General features: G+C 48.9%; 1 protein-coding gene across 4 annotated transcripts; it reads left to right on the top strand.

Annotated features, from left to right (window-relative positions):
• The first annotated feature begins 1226 nt into the window (after positions 1–1226).
• ANGEL1 (angel homolog 1) lies at positions 1227–22915 on the top strand. 4 transcript variants are annotated; one of them, XM_052646243.1, is made up of 10 exons: positions 1227–1340; positions 4637–5215; positions 6148–6374; positions 6836–6905; positions 7498–7931; positions 10220–10346; positions 10656–10766; positions 19524–19593; positions 20185–20284; positions 21092–22915. In XM_052646243.1, exons 1-10 carry the CDS (start codon positions 1277–1279, stop codon positions 21290–21292), a joined length of 1983 nt encoding a protein of 660 aa, XP_052502203.1. In that variant the 5' UTR covers positions 1227–1276; the 3' UTR covers positions 21293–22915. The 4 variants fall into 4 exon arrangements, with proteins under 4 accessions (XP_052502203.1, XP_052502201.1, XP_052502204.1 ...); XM_052646241.1 differs by having other exon boundaries at positions 20981–22915; XM_052646244.1 differs by having other exon boundaries at positions 20121–20284; positions 21092–21263.
• The last annotated feature ends 2463 nt before the right edge of the window (positions 22916–25378 follow it).

Here is a 25378-nt window from a genome sequence, read left to right as displayed (position 1 = left end):
CACACGCCACCTATAGAGCTAAGGGGCCAGGGTGGGAAGGCCACTGTACTGACTCCTCCTTCCTCCTTCCAGCCTTGCAGTGTTATGATGTACCCAGCTGGTCCTGGATCTGGTGACTCTCCAGAGGGCTTCCCGGAACCACCAAGGCGCCAGTCCCAAATCGGAAATCGCACAGCTCAGACACTGGGTACTGAAACTGGGGGTACTGAACGATCACTCCTTCTTTACAGTGTGGTCGGGCAGGAGATGGAGAGTGGGAAAGGGGAAGACAGGATTAAAGAGGTCTGGGTAGCACAGAGCTGGTGGAAGAACTGGCCTTCTTTTAGTGACATATATTTTATTCTGTCAACAAGGTTTATCTAGTCCCTACTATGTGCCTGGCATTGTCACAGACATCCGGAGGAAAATGAACCAACCAACCAGACTTGGTCCAGTTGCCTTTGTGGAGGGTTCCCACCTCCCTTTTTGGCTCCCTTACCAGTGGGACACCCCCTTTCTTCAAAATTACGGGGGAAAGGGCCCCTTTGGAACAGGATGAGGCAGGAGACAAAATCGTATGTGCTGAAGCAAGGAATGGACTTGATGTGTGACCTAAATCTAAGCTGGGGAAGAGAGTTAAGGAGAAAAATGAGGAAGAGTTTTCTGTCTCCAATGTAAGCTGAGAAGGGCAAGATCATGCTGGGTGAGACCTTAAAGAGACAAAGTCTAGCCCCTCATTTTACAGACGTGGTAACCGATGGAAGGAATGGTTAGGTGGCGCACCCAAGGTGGACACCCAGTCAGGCGGCAGAAGTGGGAATAAAACCGTGGACTAGTAATAACACTACGGGGCCTGCAAGGAGGGGTTTAATGTTAAATGCCGGGGCACCTGGTGCCGCCGCCGCTGCCGGCAGCCAGGCCCTGGGGCTCCGCTCGGTTGCCTTGGGAACTGTCTCCCAATCTTGGCCCTGCGTGCCCAATAAAGTTGTTGTTGAAGCGCAGCGGGGTCAAGTGAGCAAGGCCGGGGAGGCGGGCGGAGCCGGGGAGGCGGGGCGCGGAGCCGGGGAGGCGGGGCGCGGAGCCGGGGAGGCGGGGCGCGGAGCCGGGGAGGCGGGGCGCGGAGCCGGAGAGGCGGGGCGCGGAGCCGGAGAGGCGGGGCGCGGAGCCGGAGAGGCGGGGCGCGGAGCCGGAGAGGCGGGGCGGGCCCGGGAGCGGGGCGGAGCCGGGGGCAGGGCGAGCGGAGGGAGACCGGCTCGCCGTGACGGAGAGAAGGGGCGGCGGGCGCGGGCGGCCGGCCATGATCGCGTCGTGTCTGTGTTACCTGCTGCTGCCGGCCGCGCGCCTTTTCCGCGCCCTCTCAGGTACCGGCCCCGCGTCCTGAAGGGCGGGTGCCAAGCCTCCGGGCCTGCCTTGGCGGGGCCCCCGCGGGGTCTTGGGCGGCGTGCGTTGCGCGGCCGGCCTCACGACCGGTTTATCCTGGACTCCGCGAGGCCCAGGCCTGGCCGGCGACCCTCGTGGGCGGCACCCCCACCCACCTCCTCACGCCGGTGGCCTGGAGGCGTCGGGCCACAGTTACAGCGTGGAGGCTGCCGGGGGAGGGGCGGAGCCCCCCCTCTCCCCCACTTTCTGGCCCCGCGGGCGCGGAGAGGCTCCGGGGCCCGCTGAGTCACTTCTCGGGGGGTCAGGGAGGGTCGGCCCCCTTGGGGGCCGAGGCGAGTGCCCGAATTCTCCGTGGACAGGGGCCCTTCGGCCTTTAAGGGTCTGTGGACTGAAGACCTGGACTTGCTTTGTCTTCCCCTGGGTCGACTCCACAGTCGCCTTTCCGAGCTGCCTCTCTGCGGAGTCTTTGGTTGAAAAACAGCAGAATCCAGAGACACGTTGAAACCTCATCTTTGAAGCAATTGTTCCGTGCGCGTAGACATGTCGTGGGTGGAGGCAGTACTCAGCGGCGGCCTGGAGAAGAGTTACTGTTTAACTTTGCCGGGGTTTGCCCGCGCACCCCATTCCTGGCCTTTGACTTTTCCGAGGTTCTTGTTCTTAAGAGACCATCCGTTCCTCTCGGAGATCGCACAGCACTCCTGGACTTCTCTCTGGCATTTTAGGGGACAGGACAGACTAAGAAGGAGTTTTAGAATAGAATAGAGTAATTTCTATTTCTTAGAAATAGGTCCAGCTGTGTGCATTCTACGCTTTTCCTTTTTGGAATTTTACCTTTTGTGTGTGTAATATCTGTTACTTCATATTTCATATAAAACACTTAAAGTATGTACATGTATGTTTGTATCTGCGCACTAGAATGCAAACTCCAGGAAGGCAGGGCTGTCTGTTCTGCTCACTGTATCTACTGCTAACATACTACCCAGACTATAGTAGGCACTCAGTTCAGGAATCCGAGAATGTCTTGTGTATACATACTTCTTAGAAATGAGGAACTCCACAGAAGGCATTGCTTTCAGAGAACCATCGCATATTCCCCTAACCATGTTGCTGCTATTTCTTGAGCTTTGCCACTGTTCATAATGGCAGCCTTAGTGACCTATACTTAGTGACCTCTAGTCCAGAGGTTTCTTGACCAGTAGCCAGAGTTTTGGCTGCCCTCCCACCCACAGGTGTGGGCCTCCCCCCATCCATAGGTACACACCTATTAACGTAGTCCTATTTGTGTATTTGGTTTCTACAGATTTTCTATCTTTAATAAAAATTCTGCTGAAAAACACAAACCACCACCAATCAAAACCTAAATTTGAAAACTAGTAACCTCACACATATAAATCAAAGAACTTAAGCCATTTGGTATAAATAGAGGATGTTTCAAAGGGCAGTGAATTAGCGAGTCCCTGAGACTAAAACCAGCAACCCAGCACATAGGTTTAAAGCAGAGTTTCCCACTCTCAGTACTATTGATATTTGATAGTTCCTTGTGGAGCTGTCTCTCACTGTAGGGTGCTCACAATCTCTTTATCCTATAACCACTAGATGCCAGTAGCGTCCGCACAGTTGGGACGACCACTGTTCCTCCAGACAATGTGGAAATGTTCTTTGAGGGCAGGATCACCCCTGGTGGAAAACCACTTTGAGGTTTGAGGGACCTGAATCCACACAGGCCATAAATAAGAGTGTCTTTCAACATTTGAGCCATTTTGAAGTTTTTCTTGCCTGAAAAAAAGGAACTGATGAAATGCGTCTCCAGTGATGGAGGGACATCATCCATGTCACTTGGATGATATAAACAAGTGACTTAGTGTGTGTTGGTTGGGGGACGTTTTGTCTGCACCACAGTACTGTGCTTGGATTTTGAGGGCCTCTAATTTTAGAGTTTTTCCCACCTACTTTCTTTTGCCTGTTGGCTGTCATTGTGGCTGCTGTAGCAGAGAGGTGGCGGCTGTCTCTTGCTGAGTTGTTGGCACCTTCTGATTTGCAGCCTCTAGAAGGCAATGGCACCCCACTCCAGTACTCTTGCCTGGAAAATCCCATGGACGGAGGAGGTTGGTGGGCTGCAGTCCATGGGGTTGTGAAGAGTTGGACACGACTGAGCCACTTCACTTTCACTTTTCACTTTCATGCATTGGAGAAGGAAATGGCAACCCACTCCAGTGTTCTTGCCTGGAGAATCCCAGGGACGGGGGAGCCTGGTGGGCTGCCGTCTATGGGGTCGCTCAGAGTCAGACACGACTGAAGTGACTTAGCAGCAGCAGCAGCAGAGCGCTATGGAATGGGAAAGCTGATAATGATATTTGTGAAGATTTATGAGTAGAATAAATAGCTTTGAGAAGAGGACCCCAGGCCTTTGCTAAAAGGCAGATTGTCCAGATTTTGAGACACCCTTTTTGTCTACTTTCTGTTGGAATGCATTCATAGACGGGGAAATTTATAGAACTAGAAAAGCTCTTGGGGATTATCCAATTCACAGTTCCCTCGTCCTCATTTTACACGCAAGAGTAAGTCCATCTCACTAGGGGCATTGTCTAAGGTCACACAGTTTTGTTCATTTCGGTGCTGGGCCACAACCCACAGTTATGATTATGGTCAAGTGCTGGTTCCAGTGTCATGTGGCTCTTAGAACCAGAGAGTTGAAGTTAATAGGATTCTTAGCCTCCAGACAAAAGGAGCGTGGTTATATGTGATCATCTCTGTTCTCGATTATATGGGATAGCCATTCTTTCATTCACGCACAGAGTATTTATCAGATCCCTACCATGTAAATTAGTTAATACTTGTAAAGTCCTTAGAACAGTGCCTGACACATAGTAAGCACTTGGCTCTGGTGATGATTATGTTCCAGACCCTAAAACGGGCAGGTTCAGTGATGATACAACGGTGAGCGCGGTGGATATGATTCTTGCTTGTATGGGACTTACTGGCTTTCTCGTGGCTCAGTGGTAAAGAATCTGCCTGCAGTGCAGGAGACCCAGGTTCAGTCCCTGGGTCAGGAAGATCCCCTGGAGGAGGGCGTGGCAACCTACTCCAGTATTCTTGCCTGGAGAATCCCATGGACAGAGGAGCCTGGTGGGCTACAGTCCATAGGGTCGCAAAGAGTCGGACACGACTGAAGCAACTGAGCATGCACTCACACGAGACTTATATCAGGAGTTGAGAGAGAAGTGTGAGTTGAATGATGCCATCATCTTATAACATGGTATTTTGGCTTTCTTTTTAGATGCTTTCTTCACATGTCGAAAAAATGTCCTCCTGGCGAAGAGCTCGTCCTCCCAGGTAGAAGGCAACTTTGCCATGGCCCCTCGGGGCCCCGACCAGGAGGAGTGTGAGGGCCTGCTGCAGCAGTGGCGGGAAGAAGGGTCGAGCCAGGTGCTGTCAACTGTGAGCGATGGTCCCCTTGTAGATAAGGGACTCGCTGAGAGCAGCCTGGCCCTCCTGATGGATAATCCTGGAGAACAGGATGCTGCTCCTGAGGACAAGTGGTCCAGCAGGCAGCTGAGTGACCTGCGGGCAGCAGAGAACCTGGAGGAGCCTTTCCCCGAGGTGCTAGGAGAGGAGGAGCTGCTGCCGGAGGTCGAGGGCCCAATATGGGCAGCAGTGCCCGTGCAGACCGGCCCCCAGTACACAGACTGTGCCGTCCTCCCCGTGGGTGCGCTGGCCACAGAGCAGTGGGATGAGGACCCCGCGATGGTGGCCTGGAGCATCGCACCGGAGCCTGTGCCCCAGGAAGAGGCTGCCGTCTGGCCCTTTGAGGGTCTGGGGCAGCTTCAGCCTCCCCCAGTGGAAATCCCATATCACGGTGAGTCTTGACAGCTGGTTGAGCGAGCCGGGGCAGCGGTCGTCTCGGAGGTGGGCAAAGCCGTTGCTAAAGAGAAGGCCCTTTGGTGTAGAGCTCTGCTGCCACATTCTGGTTTTCTGAGACTTGCAGCGGCAAATCCAGAGGGGCCTTAGAGGTCATTTCATCCAGCCCTGTGGCCTTTTGAGATGAAGTCATCAAGGCTCGGAGAGGTCGCAGAACATGCCGAAAGTCACATAGCTAGGTAGTGGTAGAACTGAAAGCAGACCCTAGCTCTCATTCTCTGTGTTACTGATTGTCTGGAGGAACCTGGGGTAAGGGTGGAGAGCTCTCAGGGACTTCGCTTTCTCTGCTCCAAACAGGATAACTCCGTTTTTATCTGTGTTACATATTGGGCTTCCGTTAAAATCTGGAAAATGAGGGCTGTGCCTCGCATAGGTTTGCAGTCCACTCTACAGCTAGCTCCCTGCTCTAGGTGATATAGGGGACACATTACAGTTTCTGGTTCTGTAGGCCCTTCTAGGTGTAGAGGTCAGAAAACAGCCAAGGCTGAGATTACTCTAGAAATGTCTTTAATCTCAGATGACTGTTAAGCGCATTCATCTGAGTGATTCCCCGGAGACCAATGGCTTTATCAAAAGTGAGGAGTTGCTGGCCATGTTTAGTGAATTTTAGTGTACTAAGTACCAGGTTCTATGCCAGGTACTAGGGATACAGTGGTGAACAGGCCAAGATTGTCTCTGGCTTTGTGGCGCTTACTCTCTGGTCTGAGGCTATCCTTAGAGTGTTGTTCAGATCACCACAGAAAGGGACGGATGACAGGGAAAATGAGAAAGGGAACTTTGTCACAGTATCGCTGGGCCAGAGTAGAGACGGTAGGCCCTGTGGATAGCATGGACTCAACCATGGACCTCTTCTTCCCAACCCCTTTGCAGAAATCTTGTGGCGAGAATGGGAGGATTTCTCCACTCAGCCAGATGTTCAGGGCCTGGAGGCAGGGGATGGCCCTCAGTTCCAGTTCACTCTGATGTCCTATAATATCCTGGCCCAGGACCTGATGCAGCAGAGCTCCGAGCTCTATTTGCATTGCCACCCAGACATCCTCAACTGGAACTATCGCTTTGCGAATCTCATGCAGGAATTCCAGCACTGGGACCCAGATGTAAGCGAAGGCGGGCGGGGAGGGTGGGATGGATGGGGGTGTGCCATCTTGCATTTGCTCCGGACCCTGGCTGTTTTCCTGTGCCCTTAGAAAAATGAGTTCATCCACAGTTGTTCATGTGATTGGAGTCCGGCTTAGGATGGGAGCTTGCTGCCTGGTGTAAATGAGTTTTGGGCAGATACGAAGATGCCTCTCCATAGGTACACCCTCGCTAGCACCTTTAGGCAGGGAAGAAGACTTGAGGGATTCAAGGAGCAGGAAAATCCAGCTTCACTCAGGGCCTGTTCTTTGCTGGAGTGGCAGTCTGGGAAGAGTCAGCCCCCAGAAGAAGTGTCAGTGTGGCCCAGCCTGAGACCCACAGCAGCTTCCCACGTGGCTTCAGCATCCGCTCCTGGGGTGGGAGTCACACTGCGGTGCCCTCCGTTACCCTGGAGTGACTGGTCTCTGTGTCGTTTCCCCAGATCTTGTGTCTCCAGGAAGTCCAGGAAGATCATTACTGGGAGCAGCTGGAGCCCTCTCTGAGAATGATGGGTAATGCCGCTCCTTGGCACGTGTGCCAGTTTTTTTTCCTCCCACCCTGTCTGCCCTCTATTGAACACACCATCTCTTCTTTCATCTCAGTGAACCCTCTCACCTGTGAGCTAGCTCCCTCGTGTGGAGTAAGAAGAAAAACAAGAGTCCTGAAGTTTTAAAGTGGTTCTGACATACATTGCCATTTATTTACATCTATTTACCAACTCTCTGAGGCTGAAATTATTACACCCGTTTTATAGGGAGGAGACTGAGGTTCAGAAAATTTGAGTGACTAGCTCAAAGGTCACAAAGCTATAAATAAAAAAGCTCATAGCTTGTGGAACCTGGACTCCAATTTGTCTTACCCCGGAGTCCATGCTTTTCTTATCACACCCTTCTGTCCCTCCTTCCCCTTCTAGCTGCACAGCCATCTGGTTACCGCTGTAAGGGAACCTCTGCAGAACCCAGGGATGTGTCAGGGCGCAGACTCCCCCGTGTTGAGCAGCGGGAGCAGTGCACTGGGCACACACACCTGGGCTGCTGGCATTGGTTGGAGGGATGCAGGGTTCAAGGACTCGGACCCATCTCTTTGGCGGGGTGTCCCTTGCAGGCTTTACCTGTTTCTACAAGAGGAGGACCGGGTGTAAGACAGATGGCTGTGCTGTCTGCTACAAGCCCACGAGATTCCGTCTGCTCTGCGCCAGCCCCGTGGAGTACTTTCGGCCTGGCTTGGAGCTCCTCAATCGGGACAACGTGGGCTTAGTGTTGCTGCTGCAGCCACTGGTCCCAGAAGGCCTGGGGCAAGTCTCGGTGGCCCCCTTATGTGTGGCAAATACCCACGTCCTGTACAACCCACGGCGGGGTGACGTCAAGCTGGCCCAGATGGCCATTCTCCTGGCCGAAGTGGACAAGGTGGCCAGGCTGTCAGACGGCAGCCACTGCCCCATCGTCCTGTGTGGGGACCTGAACTCTGTCCCCGACTCACCTCTCTACAACTTCATCAGGGACGGAGAGCTCCAGTACCACGGGATGCCAGCCTGGAAGGTGAGATGGGAGAGGCCACTGCGGGCTTGGCTTACAGGGGGATTGGGGTGCGGCATGCAGGGCTGCTTCTGTGGCAGGAACCCAGGGGACTCCTGTGCTGCCTCCCTCCTGCTTTCTCGTGTCCTGTTGATAGCTCTGGTACCCATACCTGGAAGTTGGGAGCTCGTGAGTGCCTTTGGTATACTGGAATCCTTTCGGGTTTATCATTAATTTATGTTTAGTTTACAAGTACATAAGTAAATGCACAGATGTACATAAGTACCTCTCTATAAGGACTGAAGCATTATTACGTGACTCAAAGGGGAGATGTGGGAAATGGAGGTGATAAAGCGGGCTTAAGACCAAAGCCCGCTTTATTACCTGCATTTCCCACGTCTCCCCTTAGAGTCTCGTAATAACTGTTCAAAGTTTGGTGCTGTTCTTCCGGGTCATTTTCTGTGCATTTGCAGTGCTACCTAAACTGCTGTGGTGATGTAACTGTCATAGTCTCTATTTATTAATCACTAACTCTGCCAGATGCTATTTTAAGCACTTTACCTACGTTAACTCATTAGTTTCCACAAGTTCTATCATTGCTTCTATTTTATAAGTGAGAAACCTAAGGCATAGAGAAAGTTAGGTCATTTACTCTCTATAGTTTGTGCAGGTCCTTAGTCGTGGAGCCAGGATTTGTAATCAGGTGGTCTGGCCCCAGGGCTCTTGCCCTCCAGTACTGTGCTGAGACTGCTTCTAATGGCTGATATCTACTCTATTGTATGTGTTTATAAACATGACATATTACTGTATATTGAATTTTCTAGCTTTTTTACTCAACAATGTACATACGTATCTATCTCATTCCTATTGACTGCTGAATCTTTGTAACATAGCTGTATTACAGTTTTATTGTGGTTCATTTAGCCCTGCTGAGGAGCATTCAGCTTGTGCAGATTCTTCTTTATGTCACTTAATCTCCTTGTTTCTCTCTTTTGCTCCTGCTGATCCAATTTGTTCCTTAACTTTTGGCAAGGCGCAGTGGAGAAAGGACGTAAGATGACTGAATTGTTGTCAAGCCCTTTGGGCTTTTATTTTAATGAGGTTACTTAAGTGCCAGCGATGTCTTGGTTGCCACATGCAAAGAGGAAGGCATTATCCTGCCAGGAGGCTGCTGCTGTTACCAAGGGGCTCAGGGAATGAGAAGTAGACTTGGGAACGGCCTCCCACATGACAGCTGCCATTAAGCAGAGTGATTCAGAGCACTCATTTGGAAGCCAGACAGTCTTGCATTCAGATCCCTGCTCTGCCACCTTGGGCAAGTTACTTCCCTTCCGTGAGCCCCACTGGCCTCATCATACCCTGGAGAATATGATGAGACCTACTTCTGAGGGTCTTCTTTGGTGGATTCATTAAAATAATGCACACAAAGTGTTTTCCAGTTCCTGCTTCAAAGGGAGCAGTCAATAATTGGTAGTGGTTATTGTTGTCAAGATTCTTAGTTGTCTGTGGTATTATTATCCCATTCAATGGGAGAGGATATGGAACCCAAGAGGTGTTAACTGACTTGCCCAAAGTGACGTAGCTAGTAAATGGCCATTCAATTGAAGGTGTTTCCTTCTGATGGCATACTGAAAGTGTTTGTCCTTTGCGGGCAGAGAGATTATCTCCCCAGCACATGGCTAGTGTCTTGCACCTACTTGGCATTCAAATATTTGTTGTTTGTAAATGAAATAAAGGGGATTTTGCTACATGCGTTGGGAGATGTGCAGATGACTGATGCTGCCAAATGTTTCCCCTACTACGTTCTGTCCGCTCCCAGGCTGCTCATGGGCTTTGATTGAGGATGGTGGCGTAGATACGGTAAAGTGCTTTGGTGCATTTCCCATTTGGTTTGACCCTGTGATTTCCCAGTAATGGGCTTCAGATGCTAGACTTCGATCCAGAAGATCCAAAGATCCAAACAAGCCTTTTCCCCTGGCAAATTAAAGCCCTTGAAAGCGGATTCTCCCTGGCAGAGTAGTGTAGATTTTTCCAAGGTGAAATTTAGGGGACCCTGTGTTCACATGGTTCTTTTCTCTTTGTTTCACAGACCTTATTCTCTTTCCCCTTATCCCTGTCTCGTGGACATTTCAGTGTTTCTAATAAAAAAAAAAATAGTTTTAATTAGTTCCTTATGTTTAACTTTCCCCTGAGACTGACGTGTTTTGTACATAGTGTGACTGTGTGTGTATGTTTGTCCGTATGTCCCCAAACACGGGCTTCTCTCTTTCTCCGTCTCGGATTCCTCATTGCCGTCTGCTCTTTGCTCATAGGTATCTGGACAGGAAGACTTCTCCCATCAGCTTTATCAGAGGAAGCTGCAGGCCCCACTGTGGCCCAGCTCCCTGGGTATCACTGACTGCTGTCAGTATGTCACCTCCTGTCATCCCACGAGCTCAGGTGAGCACGTGCCATTGTCTCAGTTGGTTGTCCCTCCCTGCCCATCTTGGGAGAAAGCTAGCACCTCATTGACAAGAGAAAGCGTAATTCCCTCAGTTCTCTGAGCACATTCCTTTATACTTTTCATCGTCCTCCTCGTGGTCCCCCAGTGAAACGGACAACTGTCCATCATAGCCTTTGGAAAATCTCCTTGTCTTCAGGGCTAGACTCCCTCTGTGTCCCTACACTGGAAGCTTCTTGGGATTGAGGAAGTCCCAGCACGTGGCTCCTCTTCCTTCCTTTCACTGTATGGCTTTCCCTGGTTTACAGAGAGACGCAAGTATAGCCGAGACTTCCTGCTGCGTTTCCGCTTCTGTAGCATTGCCTGCCGGCGACCTGTGGGACTGGTTCTTCTGGAAGGAGTGACAGACACTAAGCCAGGTAACGGGAGCTCAGCTTGTTCCCTGACTTGTCCAACTAAGTCAGCTTGGTCTTCTTTCCTCTTCACTTCTAATGTTTGTCAGTTATGTGGGTTTTTAGTCTTTTATAGGTATAATTCTTAGATATCAGCTTCTGGTAAAAATATACTTGAGGGGAAGGTCAGTGAGGTTCACTGGCCATGTGCCATGTATTGAGAACATGGACTAGGAATCAAGAGACTTGGGTTCTAACCAGCTTTGAGACCTTGAGTATGCCAGAAGCTTTGTAAGCTAAAGTTGCTAATACATACCTAGCATGTGTACGGAGAAGGCAATGGCACCCCACTGCAGTACTCCTGCCTGGAAAATCCCGTGGATGGAGGAGCCTGGAAGGCTGCAGTCCATGGGGTCGCTGAGGGTCGGACACGACTGAGCAACTTCACTTTCACTTTTCACTTTCATGGATTGGAGAAGGAAATGGCAACCCACTCCAGTGTTCTTGCCTGGAGAATCCCAGGGATGGGGGAGCCTGGTGGGCTGCGGTCCATGGGGTCGCACAGAGTTGGACACGACTGAAGTGACTTAGCAGCAGCAGCAGCACGTGTACGGCATAGATAAGAGAGAAGACAGACGTGAAAATTGTAAGGTGACAGTACTCCTGGGTTGTAGTAAAAAGTTACTTCTACTGAGAACTTTCAGATGGTGCATAGCAGAGTATATACTTGACATTCTCCACTTCTTGTCTGTGAAACTACTACTCCAAAGCAACAAGGAGAATGAAAAAAAAACCAAACTCCATCTTTGAGAACGCTAGGAGACCTGAAGATACCTGAAATCGGGAAGCACAGCACAGGTGGAATGGCTGCAAGAAGCACTGGCGATCCAGCTGGAGGAGGTGCAGAGAGACTCGTCTGTGGGGCCGTGTATGAGTCTCAGGAAGGACCGGCAGGGTGCATTTCCTCATGGTGAGGCGTGAACCTTGAGGCACAAAATCAGAATCCCTTGTTTCATCAATAGGAATAGGATGGCACAGGTTGTGAAATGAAATTGCCTGAACCCTTTTTGTCCAGAGAGGCGCTGGAGGAAAGACTGATCAAGGAATCAAGCCATCTTTGCATGAAGCAGTCTGTTTAAGTGGCAGGGTGGAGATGAAATGCTTACGGAGCTACACATTTTTTTTGGCCGGGAGATGTAAAGGTTAAAAGGACTCACACAACCCTGTGTCGTAAGGAAAATGCCCATTACTTGGAATGCAGATCCAGAGGATGAAATTTAAGCTGCTGAGCTCAGGAAAGATGTGGAATAAAAAGTGAAAAAAAAATCACTTAAAATGAAGCCAAAATTAGATGCAGCACAAGAGAGAGGAGGCATTGCTGAAAACAAGAGGCAGAGGCCAGGAAAGATAGAAAGTGCCAGAGAGACTATGACAGGAGTGGAAGTTACGGAGATTGAATATACACATAATTGGCGTTTACAAAGAAGAAAGCCAATAATCATGGCACAAAAGGAATATTTAAAGGTAGGATATAAGGAAGATTTTCCCAAGATGAAGAGATCTGAATCTTTGGATTGAGAAGGATATACGACGTCTCAGGGAAAACTGAGGAGAATCAACAGTAAGACCTCCACATGAAGTTAACAGAAGTCAAAGATGAAAGAATCTTTTGGACAAAAAGAGTGGGATACCTTTTTTTTTTTTTTAAATCGGGCTACCTTTAAAGGTAAAAATAATTAGGTAGGCTTCAGATTTCTTAAAATTAACATTCAACTCTAGAACACTGGGAGAGTAAAGTTTCCAGGGAAGAAGATATGTCTCAAGAATTTTATACTCAATCCAAACTCTTTCTTGAAGAAAATGCTAGAAGAAAAACTTAAGATGACCAAGCAGTGACTGAAAAAACTGTAGTATTAACAAAAGGACTGGTGGTAAGCAATGAATTCATCGTTTTCTTGAAGGAATTTAACTTGCATTGGCATTTTACACAAAGAAGGGAGCATTTCAATGGCTTGGGTTTTTTTCTTATTTTCAAAGCTAATATATTATTACAGTGGTGGTGATAGCAATAATAACTGCGCAGAGCGACTGGCGTGCGCCAGGAACTGGCGTAAGTGCTTGTGTCAGTTGGACTCAGGCAGGGAAGCTGTGGATGAGTGTTTTAAGAATTCAGAATCCTCAAGTTAAACCGTAGTAGGATCCCACATACGTAATTCCATGTTAAGAATAGATTGTTTTTAAAAAATCAGTACTGTACTTGAAACATAAAATAAGCATTTTGACTTAATAACAAAATAAGAACTTTAAATACAAACTGACAATCACTTTGTAAGTAGAATCATTATGTAGGGGGAAAATATCCAGTTCACTAACAGTGCCCAATAATAGCAGTATTTTCAAAACTGAGATTAAATTTGAGTAAACACACCCATCTTCCACAAACCGTGAACGTGCCTTTCTGTTTGTTCAGTACCCCCATCCAGGGCTGAACAGGCTCCTGAGTCTAAAAAGCTACCATCACTTTTAGTAGACCATGAGTAGAAAGATGAGTTCAGTACCAGGAGATCATTGTGTGTCATCTTTTTTTCTGGAGGACTTGTTTAGATGTGCTATCAAATAATATTTCCAATCTGGCACCAGAGTCATCCAGCCCAGCTGTGCACAGTAAAACTTGCCAACTTGACTGTGATACTGACTTTAATGGGAAGCATCTCAGTTGCAAGAGGAGCTCAGTGGTAGGCAGTGATGGTCTGACTTTCCCACAAGTTGACATTGCATGGTGCTAGTGTGTTCTACATAACACGTATGAAAAAAACGAAAGAAACATTGTGATTCTCACACTCCCTCATTCTCTTTTTGAGGGAATACTTCATAAGATGGGAATCTAAATTTTAAGTCCCCCTCTTATAAATATTTTAAATTATTAGTGGTTTCTTCTTTCCAGTATGGTTCTTAAAGACACCAAAAGGGGTTACTATGTTTTCTTTTTCATGAGCACTTGCATATTTCCATTTATTTACAGAGCTTTGGGTCTTTTAACATGCCAAGAATAAAGTGTGAGCCTAGTTAAGGGCATTCTAGGAAAAAAAAACAGTTGCTAATAGATGACTTTTGTAAGACAGTGGACTAACTACTATTTACTGGAGAAGGCAATGGCAACCCACTCTACTGTTCTTGTCTGGAAAATCCCATGAACAGAGGAGGCTGGGAGGCTGCAGTCCATGGGGTCGCTAAGAGTTGGACATGACTGAGCGACTTCACTTTCACTTTTCACTTTCATGGATTGGAGAAGGAAATGGCAACCCACTCAATGTTCTCGCCTGGAGAATCCCAGGGACGGGGGAGCCTGGTGGGCTGCCATCTATGTGGTCACATAGAGTTGGGACACGACTGAAGTGACTTAGCAGCAGCAACTACTATTTACAAACTGGCCAAATGGCCACAGAGCAAAGCTATGTGATCAGGTTTTGAACCAGGAAAATTCAGAATCCAGCTTTTGGACTGGCTTATTTCTGCACAACTTACTATCCTTTTCCCAGGTATTTGCAGACCTTACTTTCTCTGCTGCTACCAGTGCTGAATGGTCCAGGAAGCTGTCTTAACTCAGATGGGGCCAGTTGGGGCCGGTGTGTTCATGCAGCCTGGTAGGGCAGGCAGAGGTCTGGGTCCCGTGTAACTGCCAGAGCAGTGCTGTTCGTACACAGAGCTGCAGGGGGAGAACTTACTGCTGAGAGAACCAGTTTTCCTTTCTCTTTGGTTTTTCTTTTCATGTGCTAAAAGAAACAAAAACACTTGATTTTTTTTTTTTTTTTTCTGTTTTTTGTTCTCACACTTGTATGAGGTTTTGGTAAGAGTAAAGGTCTGGTTTGGAAATTAATTTAGTCCATTGTCGTGCAGGCTCCAGTATTGCTAATGAGAAGTCTGCTTCTATTTTGATTCTTGATCCTTTCTTTGTATGTCACGTATTTTGCCTCCCTGAGACTCTGGTCATTCTCTCTAATCCCTTGATTTCTGAAATTTCATGATGGTTTGCTGGTAATTTCTTCAATTATTTTCTACTTTCTTCTTCCTTTTTTGGGAATTCCTTTTAATTGGATATGGGCTTCCCTTGTGGCTCAGCTGGTAAAGAATCCGCCTGCAATGTGGGAGACCTGGGTTCGATCCCTGGGTTGGGAGGATCCCCTGGAGAAGGGACAGGCCACCACTCCAGTATTCTGGCCTGGAGAAGTCCATGGACTGCAGGATGCCAGGCTTTCCTGTCCTTTGTGATCTCCCAGAGTTTGCTCAAACTCATGTCCATTGAGTGAGTGATGTTATCTAACCATCTCATCCTCTGTTGGCCTCTTCTCCTCCTGCCCTCAGTCTTTTACAGCGTTAGGCTTTTTTCCAGTGAGTCTACTCTTTGCATTAGGTGGCCAAAGTGTTGGAGCTTCAGCTTCAGCATCAGTCCTTCAAATGAATATTCAGGGTTGATTTCCTTTAGGCTTGACTGGTTTGATCTCCTTGCAGTCCAAAGGACTCTCAAGAGTCTTTTCCAGCACCACAATTCAAAAGCATAAATTCTTCAGTGCTCAGCCTTCTTTATGGTCCAACTTCACATCCATACATGACTATTAGAAAAACCATAGCCTTGACTATAGGGACCTTTGTCAGTTAAGTGATGTCTCTGCTTTTTAATACAGTGTCTAGGTTTGTCATAGCTTTCCTTCCAAAGAGCAAGTGTCTTTTAAATCTCATTACTGCACTTAATGTCCACAGTGATTTTGGAGCCTAAGAAAATAAAATCTGTCACTACTCCCATTTTTCCCTCTTCTATTTGTCATTAAACAGATGCCATGATTTTAGTTTTTTGAATGTTGAGTTTTAAATCAGTTTTTCACTCTCCTCCTTTACCCTCATCAAGAGGCTTAGTTCCTCTTTAGTTTCTGCCATTAGAGTGGTATCATCTGCATGTCTGCAGTCTTGATTTCAGCTTGTGATTCATCCAGCCTGGCATTTCACATGATGTACTCTGCATAGAAGTTAAATAAGCAGGGTGACAGTATACAGCCTTGTTGTACTCCTTCCCCAATTTTGAACCAGTCCATTATTCCATGTCTGGTTCTAACTGTTGCTTTTTAACCCACATACAGGTTTCTCAGGAGACAAGTCAGGTGGTCTGGCATTCCCATTTCTTTAAGAATTTTCCACAGTTTGTTGTGATCCACACAGTCAAAGGTTTTCATGTAGTCAGTGAAACAGAAGTAGATGTTTTTCTGGAATTCTCTAGCTTTTTCTATGATCCAACGAATGTTGGCAATTTGATATCTGGTTCCTCTGCCTTTTCTAAATCAAACTTGTACATCTGGAAGTTCTTGCTTCACGTACTGTGGAAGCCTAACTTGAAGGATTTTGAGGATTACCTTGCTAGCATGTGAAATGAGTGCAGAAGCAGAAGATATTAAGAAGAGGTGGCCAGAATACACTGAAGAGCTATACAAAAAAGATCTTCATGACCCAGATAACCGTCATGGTGTGATCACTCACTTAGAACCAGACATCCTGGAATGTGAAGTCAAGTGGGCCTTAAGAAGCATCACTATGAACAAAGCTAGTGGAGGTGATGGAATTCCAGTTGAGCTATTTCAAATCCTAAAAGATAATGCTGTGAAAGTGCTGCACTCAATATGCCAGCAAATTTGGAAAACTCAGCAGTGGCCACAGGACTGGAAAAGGTCAGTTTTCATTCCAATTCCAAAGAAAGGCAATGCCAAAGAATGCTCAAACTACCGCACAATTGCACTCATCTCACACACTAGTAAAGTAATGCTCAAAATTCTCCAAGCCACGCTTCAACAGTACGTGAACTGTGAACTTCCAGATGTTCAAGCTGGTTTTAGAAAAGGCAGAGGGACCAGAGATCAAATTGCCAACATCCGTTGAATAATTGGAAAAGCAAGAGTTCCCGAAAAACATCTGCTTTATAGACTATGCCAAAGCCTTTGACTGTGTGGATCACAGCAAACTGTGGAAAATTCTTCAAGAGACAGGACTACCAGACCACCTGACCTCCCTCCTGAGAAATCTGTATGCAGGTCAAGAAGCAATAGTTAGAACTGGGCATGAAACAACAGACTGGTTCTAAATCTAGAAAGGAGTATGTCAAGGCTGTATATGTCACCCTGCTTATTTAACTTCTATGCAGAGTACATCATGAGAAACGCTGGGCTGGATGAAGCACAAACTGGAATCAAGATTGCCAGGAGAAATATCAATAACCTCAGATATGCAGATGACACCACCCTTATGGCAGAAAGTGAAGAGGAGCTAAAGAGCCTCTTGATGAAAGTGAAAGAGGAGAGAGAAAAATGTTGGCTTAAAACTCAACATTCAGAAAACGAAGATCATGGCATCTGGTCCCATCACTTCATGGAAAATAGATGGGGAAACAATGGAAACAGTGAGAGACTTTATTTTCTTGGGCTCCAAAGTCACTGCAGATGGTGACTGCAGCCATGAAATTAAAAGACGCTTGCTCCTTGGAAAAAAGCTATGACCAACCTAGACAGCATATTAAAAAGCAGAGACATTACTTTACTGACAAAGGTCCACCTAGTCAAAACTATGGTTTTTCCAGTAGTCATAGATGGATGTGAGTTGGACTATTAAGAAAGCTGAGCACTGAAGAATTGATGCTTTTGAGCTGTGGTGTTGGAGAAGACTGTTGAGAGTCCCATGGACTGCAAGGAGATCCAACCAGTCCATCCTAAAGGAGATCAGTCCTGAGTGTTCATTGGAAGGACTGATGTTGAAGCTGAAGCTCCAATACTTTGACTGATGTGAAGAACTGACTCATTGGAAAAGACCCTGATGCTGGGAAAAATTAAAGGTGGGAGGAGAAGGGAACAACAGACAACAAGATGGTTGGATGTCATCACCGACTTGATGGACATGAGCTTGAGTAAACTCCGGGAGTCGGTGATAGACAGGGAAGGCTGGCATGCTGCAGTCCATGGGGTTGCAAAGAGTCAGACATGACTGAGCGACTGAACTGAAGTAACATGTTGTATGGTAAATCTCGTTGACACATATTAAACTCTGAACTTTAAAGGCAGAGCAAAGACAAGTTTTAAAATATCCACAGGAAATTCCTGAGACTTGGCCATATATCAAACTACCAGTAGTTGTGACACGTGGGCTTAGTTGCTCCGAGGCACGTGGGACCCTCCCGGACCAGGGACTGAACCCATGTCTCCTGCATTGGCAGGCGGACTCTTTACTACTGAGCCACCAGGGAAGCCCTGTTCCTAGTTTTGTTTAGTGTTGTGAGTTTTGTTTTGCTTTTAGTTTGGGTTTTTTATTTCTTTTTTGGTCATAAAGGAGTGTTGAATTATGTCGAAGGTTTTTTCTGTCTATTCAGATGATCATGGAACAACAAAAAAAAGATGATCATGGTTTTTGTTCTTCAACATTCTGTTAATTGATTTTCAGATGTTAAACTGTTACATTTCTAGGATAAAAATACTTGGTCATAGTATACAACAATTGCTAATTCAGATTTTCTTTTTCTTGAGTAAGTTTATGTAGTTTTTGTCTTTTTAGGAATTTTTCCATTTTACCTAAGTCATCTAGCTTGTTGGTATACAGTTTTTAACTGTATCCTTATAATTTTTATATTTCTGTAAGGTTGGTAGTGATGGTCCTCTTTTAATCCTGGTTTTAGTAATTTGAGTCTTCTCTTTTTTTCTCGGTCAGTCTGTCTTAAGTGTTTGTCAATTTTGTTGATCCTTGTTATTCTATTTTCTTAGTTTGGGTTGTTATAACAAAATACTATAGATGAGTGGGTTATGAACAACAGAAGTTTATTTTTCACTGTTCAGGAGTCTGGAAGTTCAGGGCCCAGGTGCCAGCATGGTCTGATTCCGGTGAAGACTCTGCTCTGCTTGCTAACCGCCAACTTGTAGCTACACACAGCAGAAAGAGGATGAGACAGCTCTCTGGGATCCCTTTTAAAAGGGCATCAATCCTATTCATGAAGGCTTCACCCTCAATGCCAGGTTACCTCCTGAAGGCCCCACTTCCTAAATGCTATCCCATTGAGGATTAGGATTTCAACATATTTTGAAGAGACACAAATATTCAGTCCATAACACTTACTAATGTCGGTTGTTGTTGTTCAGTCGCTATGTCTGATTCTTTATGACCCCAGGAACTGTAGCACACCCAGTGGGACCTGTAATAATATTCCCTCTTTCTCTCCTGATAATGGTAATATGTGTGTGTATATATATAGGTATGTGTAAGTATGGATGCATATGTGTGTGTAAGGGTGTGCATACATATGTATATGCATACATATGTAGATATGTGTAAATACACAGTGGATTGTCTGGGATAAAAGATTCTAGAGGAATACACCAGGGATTTGGTAATGTTGGTTGCCCCTGGGGAGAGGAATTGAGTGGCACGGGCCCCAGAGTAGGAAGGAGACTTTTTCACTGAGGTTTTTCTCTACGTTTTGTTTTTTGTAACCATGAGACTGTTATTACCTATTCTAAAACTTAAAGTGTAAATTTTTTAAAAAGTTGCTGAACCAGGGAAGAGATGTCTGTGTTAGAGGCCCCTGTCGGTCTGCTCCCTGAGGTTCCTGACTCCGGGCCATTGTTTTCTTCTCCCTTCATGTTTTCTCTTTCCCTTTCCCCTCTGGAATGATCCAGTCAAGGATCTGAGTGCCGTTTCAGGGTGCAAGGTTCTGGCCCTCCTTCCCTGTCTTTGAATGAAAAACTCCTCTCTGGTCTTCTGCAGAGCGACCTGCTGGCTGGGCTGAGTCTGTCATTGAGGAAGACACATCTGAGTCTGAGCCAGACGTCCCCAGGTAATTTTCTTCCAGTTCCCTCTGCTTGCATCCCAGCTCCATTGAGGTGTATTAGAGAGGCTCCTTTTGGTTTTCCTGGGCCTGATTTGGGGGAACGCTTTGCTGAGCTTTCTCTTCCTCCTAATACATGATAAGGTTATGGAGGAACACACAGGTGTGCAGAGGCCAGAGGCGACCCACCCAGGTTCTTAAAAATGAAAACCCCGTGCATGTTTCCTTAGGGAGTAAGGCCTCACAGAAGAGCCTGCTGACCTACAGACAAAGGCACATGAGGTATATATACTTCACCAGGTAGCAAGAGGAGGGTGGCTGATAAGGAACATCATCAGGGCTGAATATAAATGTGTCTGTTTCTAGGCTGATTTTAGCTAAGACTCTCTGTCTCTGGTTAGCATGGGAAGGAACTTGCTGAGGTTGAGTTATTTGGGCTCATCCATTAAAAAGCTTTATAAAATCCACAGAGAAGTCACCTTGAGAGAAGTTCAGTAGTGTTTGCTGACTGGTTATCGCCCCCTCCACCCCTGTAGGACTGTGGGCACCATCCAGCACTGCCTACACCTGACCTCGGTGTATACTCATTTCCTGCCCCAGCATGGCCGCCCAGAGGTCACCACAATGCCCCTGGGTCTGGGAACGACAGTGGATTACATCTTCTTCTCAGCCGAGTCCTGCGAGAATGGGAACAGAACTGGTAAGCCTGGTGGATCTGGGATTCCCAGACGCCACCCCCAAGAGTCTCTGGGAGCCGATGGTAGGTCAGGCATCTGATCACATGACTTGGGCTACTGCGACCTGCCTGGCAAAGGAGCAGATCTCATACCTGCCTGATGCTGGTCATCCTCATCGTACTTCCCTTAGGCCCTTTGCCCGGCTTCTCTTTTTATCTTTGTAGCAGAACAAGCCATCCCTCCTTTCTCAAAATAGAGCACCCGGAGGTGATTGGATTTGTTCAGTGGCAGCTGGCTAGTGAGGGTCTTGGTGAGGTTAGAAATCCAGTTTCTTGTCTTCTCGCCCTTCACTGTGGTCACAGTGTGGCAGTCTGTCAGCCCCGCGCCTATTTTCTTTAAAGCACGTCTTTTACAGTGTTTGGATTTTATGTTTAAAAATCAGATTTTACATAGAAACTCTGGGTTTCTGACTTCTCTCGGAAAGTCGGAAGGTCTTATAATGCTAGGCTTGGAGGGGCATTCTCTAGTTTGCTACAGCCCCCGAACACACTCGCTCCATTCACTGACATGGAGCGTCCAAGAGGCCACAGGAGGTGAGAGGGAGGGTGGGCGGCCGAGAAGATGCAGCGTCTTGAAGGTGAAGCTCCCGCAGTCCCCCTCCTGCCCCGGGACATGTGGTGGTGGCTGCATCGCCCACCGGCCTCCGCTCTGTGCTCCAGACCGCAGGCTGTATCAGGATGGAACCCTCAAGCTCCTGGGCCGGCTCTCGCTCCTCTCTGAAGAGATCCTCTGGGCTGCCAACGGCTTACCCAACCCCTTCTGCTCTTCAGACCACCTCTGCCTACTGGCCAGCTTCGGGATGGAAGTCACCGCCCCATGACGGGCTCCCAGGGGAAGAGCGCGTCTTCTCTTCCAGAAGAGCTCACCGGATCAGAGACTGTGGAAATATCCCACGCTTCTGGAAACTTAGATCCAAGAAACTTAATGTCCCCTCCCTGCCCCCTCCTCGTTCCCTTCTCCCCCACAGTTAGATTTTCTCCAGGCCTGTCCACATTCTCTGCCTGTGGTCCCTGCCCTGCCCCAGCCTCTTCCTAATCCTGTGCCACATGAGGGGGTGGCCCCGGGAAAGGCACAAGCGGGGGGTCCCCCCTTCCCTCCGTGTATCCAGCGCTCCCCACTGATTTTTGATTACCAGGGTTGTGGGAGCTACTGATCTTGATTATTTATTTTCAGGCCATTTCTTGGTGGTGCCTTCTGACCCGACCCTCTCCCTGCCTGAGACCCGTGGGCACAGCCCTCCTGCAGACACACACATATTGAGACGCGCTCTTCTGCGCGGTCACGCCTGTCTCTGACCAACCCCCTTGCCACACTGGGGCCGTGGGTCACAGGCCCTGCTCTCCCCTTATCTTCTGTTTCATTAGGCATTCATCCGGCCAACCAGGGGGTCCTCTGCATCAGGGCTCTGGAACAAGTGGGCCCCGCAGACTTGGGTGCACTTCCGGTCTTTGCAGCCTCTGAGCCTCCTGCCCAGAGTGCCCCACCGGCCTGCGTGCTTCCCCCAGGGCTTGTCCTTTTCCCCAGGCTGCCCTGTGGCGGGTGGAGGGTCAGTGGGCAGAGAGAGTGATTTGAGGTTCAGAGCGCTTCAAGGCTGAGGAGAAAGAACTGTCAGGAAACTCAGGTCTCTCTGGAGGACCAGGGTGAGGGTGGGAGTCCCGGGGCGGGAGAGCAGGCAGCGGACTCGAGGCCTCAGGGACTTGCCCCCTTGCCTCACACACCTCAGTTGCAGCTTTCTGTTCCTCTGCTCCCCCTGCTTTTTACTGTTTGCTGCCTACCACATTCCCTTCCCCTTTTTTGCCCCTAGAAAAAAGCCTGAGATTGAGCCCAGGCCAAGCCTTCTCAGTAGAAAGGCGGCCTTGGGCACAAGTGGCCTGAGACCCAGACGTGGCGGTGCCTGAGGGTTTGCTCCAGCTGGCCCGGCCTCTGCTGCTCGTTGTCTGCTTTCCCTCTCTCTGGCCCATTCAGGGGGCTCCCTCGCCCACGCGAGTCACCTGCAGGCCTCAGCCTTTCATTGCTGGGCATGGCGTGGGGTGTTCCTGGCCAGCTCCTCCTCATACCTCCCGTCACTCAGAGTAGCTGAGTGGCCCTGCAGATGTGGCCCCCAGAGCGGGACTGGAGGATATAGCAGAGAGAGGCTAAAGTTAGGGACAGTTAGCTGAGGTTCACGTTTTCTCCTTTGTTTTTTTTGAGAGCCAAAGACCCAGCTTGGATCTGCTGCTGCTGCATTCATGGTTATAAGCTTTCCATGCCTCGGTTCTGGGGAATTTATCTCTGCGTGTATATTTTTAAGCATTGTTTCCTGGGTACTGGGCATGTGCCTGTCTGAGCCCCAGGCCCATCTGTCCACACCCCACCATCCATTCTGTCTGTCTCTTCCTGGACATCTAGGGTGGTCTCCGTGTTTCCTAGAACTAGGGTCCGTCAGCTCTTCTCTTCTGCCAGGCAGTGTAGTTTAAAAATGGCTAAAGATGGCAGAGGGCAGGAGCTTGATAGATAATCTTCTCCTTGTTTTCTTACTTGTTTCTGTTTTGGAAATGAAAGGGGGGTTTAAATGGTCATTGGAATTCTCTCTTCCAAATAAAGGTTTACCTTTCCCCCCCAACTGTTGGTTATTTTATTAGGATCCCGAAGGGCATGGGGGAAGGGAAGGCCTGGAGAATGAGCTGGGCAGAGAGCAAGAGATTGACCTGGGGTGGGGCCTCTAACCCTACATCTAGACCACAGAAAAGGGTTGTCATCTCCCCTAGGTAACTGAGTGGATGCCCACTGCTCTGAGGCCCGTGGGAGGAACGGGGCCTGCGTGCAGCCTCCTGCCCTGACCTTCAAAGGGTGCAGCTCTCCATCCTCTCCCAGCTCGAGGAGAGTGGTCCATTCAGCTGCCTTCATTCTTACTCCATCTGCTGCCCTTGTCCCTCCCCCTAGTCCGAGCAGAGGAGGGTCTGTGGCAAAAAGCAGGACGAGAGAAGTGCTTTCCCTGGTCAAAGCTGTGGCAGCTGCATGAGGCGTGACGCGCATGGCTGATGCCTCTTGCGGCGTTTCTATTTCTGATCATCATCTCTTCCCTTTTCTGGAGCCAGGCCTGAGCTGCGGGCCATCTGTTGCCGGAAAGCTGTCCCTCCTTTACCAGGCCCCGCTCCTCTGGGACTTCTGTCTTCCCCCGCCTCCTCACGCAGCCCTTGTGCCTGCGGGGAGAAGCCCTGAGGCCAGGTGGGGTTTAACACCTCACCTGAACAGAAGCCCAGGCTTCACACCTTTGAATCAGTACCTGAGAATCTGTTACTTAAAGCTCCCCGGGCACCAGTGGAAACACCTGGGTTACGATTCAGCAGAAAGAGAACTTAGTCAGGGATTAGGAGCACCGCCTGTCGTCTTGGCCTGGTCGCTCAGTGGTTGTGGGTAAGTTAACCCCTCCCTGTGTTTCAGATATCTTGGTGAAATGGAAATTAAAGTAGTATTGTTTTCCACTCATCAGGAATTTTCAGATCTGAAGTTACATTGTTTGAAAGGATGCTAGGAATCCCAGAGTATTATTGGTAATTACAGTAATTGGTAATTATCGGTAACAGTTGGGAGTTAAGGATGGCCAGTTTCCCCTAGGCAGTCTGGACAGTGCACGGGCTCAGAATTATTTTATAGCTCCTAAGCTCTGAGGCGTGTCCCCAGGACTCCTTTCCTGGCCTGCAGGGCTTCCCCGCGGTGACCTGGATTTACGCAGCCTCTGCACGGCGCATTGATTCAGGGGTTTCAGGGCGCTTCCCTTTCCACGATCAGCAGACAGCACTGCAAGGTGGCAGTTCAGGTGCGCAAGCCTTACCTTTACATCTGAGGAAGCAGAGATCCAAAGAGGGAAACTGAGACTCTCCTTTGCTTGATTTCTTGCCACCCAGCTCCTCAGAACACAGCCTCTTCTGGGAGTAGGACGGCCAGGTTGTCTCGTAAGGCAGACATGGGGCTGGGTCTTGGAGAAGGGAAGCGACCAACCAGTCCACTGCTGGCTTGTCTTAAACCCTGTTTTTCCTCTCTCGTTCTTCCCCAGCTGTAGCTACTCCCCAGAGGGTTGTTTCTTGATTGGTTACTTAAGGCAAAGTGGCTTTCCTTCCCCTGGCGGGGAGCAGGCGGGGGCCTGCCTCCTTTAGTTCCCCCGCACCGCTGCCTATATTTAGGGAGAGGGCTGCCCTGAGGCCCTACACTTCCACACTCTTCCCCCTTCGTCTCTCCCATCATTTTTCTCTCCAACAAACGGGGTGAGCTCTCCCGGTTTAAGAGGCTATGACCTTAAGGTACGTCAAAGTTACCGCCTTCTGCCCCACCCCTCGTCAGTTACCATGCCCATAAGGCCGGAGTCCTCACACAGCTAGTGTGGAGGCTCCACACTTAAATTCCTTCCAGGTCTTGTCTTTCCCACCACCCAGTCCTTTCTGGCTGGGGCCTGGAAGGACCGCACATTCCTACGTGGGCTGCTCAGGGTGCGGCGCCCCCAGGCCAGCTGAGGTGGCCCATCTCCACCACCTGCCAGGCCTCAGTGGGCGCCTCACCCCTTGGCACACACTCTAAGGGTTAGCAGGCGGCCCGCACGGGGGCCGGGCGACTTGGTCTTCGGTGTGATCAGCACATGTCACCACTGCCCTCCGCAGTCGTGGTCAGGACCCTTGTCAGATCTTGGCAGATGGGGGTGCAGAGCTCCAACCTCTTCATGTCCAGGGCTCTGAGAAGTGCCATCTGCATTCAGAGGTCCAACCCACGATAGTCACGTGCCTAAATCAGGCAGGCACGTGCTGTGAGCTTGGAGCAAAGGGAGCAGCAGGAAATGTGGTCCTCCTCCCAAGAGGCTGGCTTCTGGTCCTCTCGGGAGTCCGTGGTGGCACTCAGCTCTGTGTCAGTTCTAAGAAAGTGGCTGCGCCGGTATCCACGGTGAGCCTGGGTGACTCACGGCCGACTCAGCCCAGCACTTAACCCAGCCCCTGTACGTACGAGAGCAGTCCAGGGGCCCATGGTGTATGAGCCCGCATCACTGAAACCCACCCACAAGGCCCTTTACCAGCTGGACTTGAATATGT

The sequence above is a fragment of the Budorcas taxicolor genome, chromosome 10 (assembly GCF_023091745.1).
Source record: "Budorcas taxicolor isolate Tak-1 chromosome 10, Takin1.1, whole genome shotgun sequence".
Classification (NCBI taxonomy): domain Eukaryota; kingdom Metazoa; phylum Chordata; class Mammalia; order Artiodactyla; family Bovidae; genus Budorcas; species Budorcas taxicolor.
The sequence above is the reverse complement of the archived record's forward strand: the minus strand, read 5'-3'. Positions and strand labels throughout refer to the sequence as shown.

Coding starts and splice junctions, on each gene's coding strand:
- ANGEL1 (XM_052646241.1), top strand. CDS start 1,277: ATGATCGCGTCGTGTCTGTGTTACCTGCTGCTGCCGGCCGCGCGCCTT. Junction 5,216..6,147: donor AGTGGAAATCCCATATCACG/GTGAGTCTTGAC, acceptor ACCCCTTTGCAG/AAATCTTGTGGCGAGAATGG. Junction 10,347..10,655: donor CTGTCATCCCACGAGCTCAG/GTGAGCACGTGC, acceptor CCTGGTTTACAG/AGAGACGCAAGTATAGCCGA.